The sequence below is a fragment of the Salvelinus fontinalis genome, unplaced genomic scaffold, assembly GCF_029448725.1.
Source record: "Salvelinus fontinalis isolate EN_2023a unplaced genomic scaffold, ASM2944872v1 scaffold_2608, whole genome shotgun sequence".
Lineage (NCBI taxonomy): Eukaryota > Metazoa > Chordata > Actinopteri > Salmoniformes > Salmonidae > Salvelinus > Salvelinus fontinalis.
The window spans coordinates 1-6,760 of NW_026602817.1; the positions used below are offsets into that span (position 1 = coordinate 1).

General features: G+C 43.1%; 1 protein-coding gene across 1 annotated transcript; it reads right to left on the reverse strand.

Annotated features, from left to right (window-relative positions):
* Window positions 1-3,337: 3,337 nt before the first annotated feature.
* On the reverse strand, window positions 3,338-6,274 carry LOC129850985 (mdm2-binding protein-like; the record flags this gene model as incomplete). The annotated part of the gene is made up of 4 exons (XM_055917125.1): window positions 3,338-3,505; window positions 3,666-3,756; window positions 5,375-5,572; window positions 6,161-6,274. Coding segments are annotated over 4 exons (571 nt in total), but the record flags the coding sequence as incomplete, so codon positions are not given.
* Window positions 6,275-6,760: the final 486 nt, after the last annotated feature.

A 6,760-nucleotide genomic window follows, 5' to 3' on the forward strand; every position in this document is an offset into this window, starting at 1 on the left:
ACAGTATCTGAATTGAACAGTATCTGAACTGAGCAGTATCTGAACTGAACAGTATCTGAATTGAACAGTATCTGAACTGAACAGTATCTGAACTGAACAGTATCTGAACTGAACAGTATCTGAACTGAACAGTATCTGAATTGAACAGTATCTGAACTGAACAGTATCTGAACTGAGCAGTATCTGAACTGAACAGTATCTGAACTGAACAGTATCTGAACTGAGCAGTATCTGAACTGAGCAGTATCTGAACTGAACAGTATCTGAACTGAACAGTATCTGAACTGAACAGTATCTGAATTGAACAGTATCTGAACTGAACAGTATCTGAACTGAACAGTATCTGAACTGAACAGTATCTGAATTGAACAGTATCTGAACTGAACAGTATCTGAACTGAACAGTATCTGAACTGAACAGTATCTGAATTGAACAGTATCTGAATTGAACAGTATCTGAACTGAACAGTATCTGAACTGAACAGTATCTGAATTGAACAGTATCTGAACTGAACAGTATCTGAATTGAACAGTATCTGAATTGAACAGTATTTAACTGAACAGTATCTGAACTGAACAGTATCTGAATTGAACAGTATCTGAACTGAACAGTATCTGAATTGAACAGTATCTGAACTGAACAGTATCTGAATTGAACAGTATCTGAACTGAACAGTATCTGAATTGAACAGTATCTGAACTGAACAGTATCTGAACTGAACAGTATCTGAATTGAACAGTATCTGAACTGAACAGTATCTGAATTGAACAGTATCTGAACTGAACAGTATCTGAATTGAACAGTATCTGAACTGAACAGTATCTGAACTGAACAGTATCTGAACTGAACAGTATCTGAACTGAACAGTATCTGAACTGAACAGTATCTGAATTGAACAGTATCTGAACTGAACAGTATCTGAACTGAACAGTATCTGAATTGAACAGTATCTGAACTGAACAGTATCTTAATTGAACAGTATCTGAACTGAACAGTATCTTAATTGAACAGTATCTGAACTGAACAGTATCTGAATTGAACAGTATCTGAACTGAACAGTATCTGAACTGAACAGTATCTGAACTGAACAGTATCTGAACTGAACAGTATCTGAACTGAACAACTCCCTAAAGTATCTGAACTGAACAGTATCTGAACTGAACAGTATCTGAACTGAACAGTATCTGAACTGAACAGTATCTGAACTGAACAGTATCTGAACTGAACAGTATCTGAACTGAACAGTATCTGAATTGAACAGTATCTGAACTGAACAGTATCTGAATTGAACAGTATCTGAACTGAACAACTCCCTAAAGTATCTGAATTGTGAGTGAACCTGTAGTGGATGAGGTGCAATGATTCGACGATGTAATTTAAAACTGGTTTGTAGCGTTTGGTGGAAAAACAGTATGTACATCCAATCCAACCGTGTTCTTTTTCATGTTATTCTTTTCCATTACTATTAAAACTATTAAATGATATATTACAAGAGGAGCTTGTAGGAATATAGAGTTACCCTAGTCTCCGGACTAACAGCGTTACCCTAGTCTCCGGACTAACAGAGGTACCCTAGTCTCCGGACTAACAGAGTTACCCTAGTCTCCGGACTAACAGAGGTACCCTAGTCTCCGGACTAACAGCGTTACCCTAGTCTCCGGACTAACAGAGGTACCCTAGTCTCCGGACTAATAGAGTTACCCTAGTCTCCAGACTAACAGCGTTACCCTAGTCTACAGACTAACAGAGTTACCCTAGTCTCCAGACTAACAGAGTTACCCTAGTCTCCGGACTAATAGAGTTACCCTAGTCTCCGGACTAAAAGAGGTACCCTAGTCTCCGGACTAATAGAGTTACCCTAGTCTCCAGACTAACAGAGTTACCCTAGTCTCCGGACTAACAGAGTTACCCTAGTCTCCAGACTAACAGAGGTACCCTAGTCTCCAGACTAACAGAGGTACCCTAGTCTCCAGACTAACAGCGTTACCCTAGTCTCCGGACTAACAGAGTTACCCTAGTCTCCAGACTAACAGAGTTACCCTAGTCTCCAGACTAATAGAGTTACCCTAGTCTCCAGACTAACAGCGTTACCCTAGTCTCCGGACTAACAGAGTTACCCTAGTCTCCAGACTAACAGAGTTACCCTAGTCTCCAGACTAACAGAGTTACCCTAGTCTCCAGACTAACAGCGTTACCCTAGTCTCCGGACTAACAGCGTTACCCTAGTCTCCAGACTAACAGCGTTACCCTAGTCTCCGGACTAACAGAGTTACCCTAGTCTCCAGACTAACAGAGTTACCCTAGTCTCCGGACTAATAGAGTTACCCTAGTCTCCGGACTAACAGAGTTACCCTAGTCTCCAGACTAACAGAGTTACCCTAGTCTCCGGACTAACAGAGTTACCCTAGTCTCCGGACTAATAGAGTTACCCTAGTCTCCGGACTAACAGAGTTACCCTAGTCTCCGGACTAACAGAGTTACCCTAGTCTCCGGACTAATAGAGTTACCCTAGTCTCCGGACTAACAGAGTTACCCTAGTCTCCGGACTAATAGAGTTACCCTAGTCTCCGGACTAACAGAGTTACCCTAGTCTCCAGACTAACAGAGTTACCCTAGTCTCCAGACTAACAGAGTTACCCTAGTCTCCAGACTAACAGAGTTACCCTAGTCTCCAGACTAACAGAGTTACCCTAGTCTCCAGACTAACAGAGTTACCCTAGTCTCCAGACTAACAGCGTTACCCTAGTCTCCAGACTAACAGAGTTACCCTAGTCTCCGGACTAATAGAGTTACCCTAGTCTCCTGACTAACAGCGTTACCCTAGTCTCCAGACTAACAGAGTTACCCTAGTCTCCAGACTAACAGAGTTACCCTAGTCTCCAGACTAACAGAGTTACCCTAGTCTCCAGACTAACAGAGTTACCCTAGTCTCCAGACTAACAGAGTTACCCTAGTCTCCAGACTAACAGAGTTACCCTAGTCTCCGGACTAACAGAGTTACCCTAGTCTCCGGACTAATAGAGTTACCCTAGTCTCCTGACTAACAGCGTTACCCTAGTCTACAGACTAACAGAGTTACCCTAGTCTCCAGACTAACAGAGTTACCCTAGTCTCCGGACTAATAGAGTTACCCTAGTCTCCGGACTAAAAGAGGTACCCTAGTCTCCAGACTAATAGAGTTACCCTAGTCTCCAGACTAACAGAGTTACCCTAGTCTCCAGACTAACAGAGTTACCCTAGTCTCCAGACTAACAGAGGTACCCTAGTCTCCAGACTAACAGCGTTACCCTAGTCTCCAGACTAACAAAGTTACCCTAGTCTCCAGACTAATAGTTACCCTAGTCTCTGGACTAATAGAGGCTGCAGATCTCCGGTGGGCAGGCCGTCTGGTGTGAAGTGTCTCAGCAGCTCTTTGGCATCCAGCAAGGCTGGGGTGGTTCTCTGGCCCTGGACGTCCTTAGGCCCCAGCAGACAGTCAGACGAGCCGCCAGACAGCATACCAAACCTGTGAAGGGAGGAGACCAAAGATGAGATGGTTAAATTAGTCACGTGTGAGGAACCAAAGATACTGTCGGTCTCTCTATTCCCATAAGCCACCTTGCTTGCTTATCGTTGTATGGAAGAGAGATGTATGTACCGATGTGAAGACCATCCTTCAAGTTTACCTCAGCTTCTGACGAGTCCTCTGGAGGTTCTCATAGTTCTGCAGAACACTTCTCTCTGGCCAATCAGCATGTTGGGAGTGTTTAATGAACTCTACATTGGAATGGGAAAAGAGTAATTTTACTTTTTTCAGTTTATTAGTCAAGGTTTCTAGTAGTCCGTTTTAGAGATGGCAAATACAGTGCATTCAGAATGTATTCAGACCCCTAGACTTTTTCCATATTTTGTTACGTTACAGCCTTATTCTAAAATTGATTTAAATAATGACAAAGCAAAAACAAGTAAAGATTTTTTTTCTCCAAATGTATAAAAATAAAAAACAGAAAAAACCTATTTACATAAGTATTCAGACCCTTTGCTATGAGACTTCGAAATTGAGCTCAGGTGCATCCTTTATCGAGTGATCATCTTTGAGATGTTTCTACAACTTGATTGGAGTCCACCTGTGGTAAATTCAATTTATTGGACATCATTTGGAAAGGCACACATCTGTCTATATAAGGCCCCACAGTTGACAATGCATGTCAGAGCAAAAACCATGCCATGAGGTCGAAGGAATTGTCTGTAGAGCTCCGAGACAGGATTGTGTCGAGGCACAAATCTGGGGAAGGGTACCAAAACATTTCTGCAGCATTGAAGGCCCCCAAGAACACCATGGCCTCCATCATTCTTAAATGGAAGCAGTTCGGAACCACCAAGACTCTTCCTAGAGCTGGCCGCCCGGCCAAAATGAGCAAGGGCCTTGGTCAGGGAGGTGACCAAGAACCCAATGGTCACTCTGACAGAGCTCCAGAGTTTCTCTGTGGAGATGGGAGAACCTTTCATAAGGACAACCATCTCCGCAGCACTCCCCCAATCAAGCCTTTATAATAGTGTGGCCAAAAGGCACCTAAAGGACTCTCAAACCATGAGAAGCAAGATTCTCTGGTCTGATGAAATCGAGATTGAACTCTTTGGCCTGAATGCCAAGCGTCACATCTGGAGGAAACCTGGCACCATCCCTACGGTGAAGCATGGTGGTGGCAGCATCATGCTGTGGGGATGTTTTCAGTGGCAGGGACTGGGAGACTAGTCAGGATCGAGGGAAAGATGAACAGAGCAAAGTACAGAGAGATTCTTGATGAAAATCTGCTCCAGAGTGCTCAGGACCTCAGACTGGGGCGAAGGTTCACCTTCCAACAGGACAACAACCCTAAGCACACAGCCAAGACAACGCAGGATTGGCTTCGGGACAAGTCTCTGAGTGTCCTTGAATGGCCCAGCCAGAGCCCGGACTTGAACCTGATCCTCCCCATCCAACCTGACAGAGCTTGAGAGGATCTGCAGAAAAGAATGGGAGAAACTCCAAAATACAGGTGTGCCAAGCTTGTAGCGTCATACCCAAGAAGACTCAAGGCTGTAATCACTGTCAAAGGTGCTTCAACAAAGTACTGAGTTAAGGGTCTGAATACTTACGTAAATGTGATATTTCCATTTAAATTTTTGAAATAAATTTGCAAACATTTCTAAAAACCTGTTTTTGCTTTGTCATTGAGGGGTATTGTGTGTAGATTGATGAAGGGGGAAAAAAACAATTTAATACATTTTAGAATAAGGCTGTAATGTAACAAAATGTGAAAAAAGTCAAGGGGTCTGAATACATTCTGAATGCACTGTAAATATTACTGAACTGTGTTACGGGGAGTAAGGAGGGACTGGAACAGCAGAATACCTGTAGTCTTCATAGTGAGGTTCACCTCCTCTGCTCCACAGGGCTCAACTCTGGGCAGACTGGAGTCTTTAGGCAGGGCAGAGGCTTTAGGCAGGGTATAGTCATGCATCTTGAGGTACTGTTCTCTGGCCAGGCTGAGCAAGATCTTCAGGTCATTGACTGGTATTGAAGCTGGCTTCCCTGCCTCTTCTCTACGTCCTAGTCCATATGGAATAACGAGAGTAGTCAGTAAGTAGCCTTGTCCGAGCCAGGATGGCCCACAGGGCTGGAGCCTCATGTTTCTGTAGCGTGAGGCTGCTTGATGTTATTGGAGGTTTAATACTGGAGGAACCATCTACCTGTCTGGCTACGATACAGACTGACTTTAATACTGGAGGAACCACCTACCTGTCTGGCTACGATACAGACTGACTTTAATACTGGAGAAACCACCTACCTGTCTGGCTACGATACAGACTGACTTTAATACTGGAGGAACCACCTACCTGTCTGGCTACGATACAGACTGACTTGCTTTATTAAACTATGCTAGATACGTTTTTTTGTCAAATAGAATGTTCTCAATAAATTAGCTGGTTAAATAAACTGCAATAAAAAAATACATTAACTAGGCTCTATTTGGTGGCAATAAAGCTCACTGCAAATGAGTGAGTGTGCTGAGTACAGACATTTTACTATATATTCTGCGTCAGACATGATATCGATTGAAAAATCTATTTTTTTGTTTATCTCAAGGAGACTTACCTGGCTAAATAAAGGATGAATAAAATATGATGTTGTACTTACTCAGGCACTCCTTTAGGACCCGGGTCTGCACCTCGGCCAACTTCCTCTCCCTCTGTAGCAGTTGGCCTCCATGGAGACAAGGCAGGGAGCGCAGCCAGTCTGTAGAGGTGGAACCTGGGGGAAGAGACCAAGTGGACTGCTTTATCAATCAATTGGCTGATCCCTTCTCAATAACATCAGAGAAAAGAGAAACCCGCACACTGCTCTCGCTAGTATTACTTATTTTTTATTAAAAGGCCCACTGCAGTCAAAATTCAGTTTTTCGTATGATATTGTACAACAGCTGATGAAAGTAACACTGTAAAAAAGGTTGACGTGTGATCAGTGTTATTTCCTGATAGTTGCTGGTTGAAAATACAATGTACACAGGCCCTTCTAAATCAGCAGGTCTTACATGGGTAGAGTTCAATAAGGTTGAATATAACAAGTGACATTAGAAAGAGCAGTGTTCAGGTTTCTCTTTACTGTGAAGTCATCACATTATTCACACCTGCAACAACATAACTCAGACGGGGGAGTTCTTTAATAGGATGTTCAATAACCTGGTAACATGGCTTATGAGTTCAACTGAAGTTCATATGAATGGGACAACACAAACAC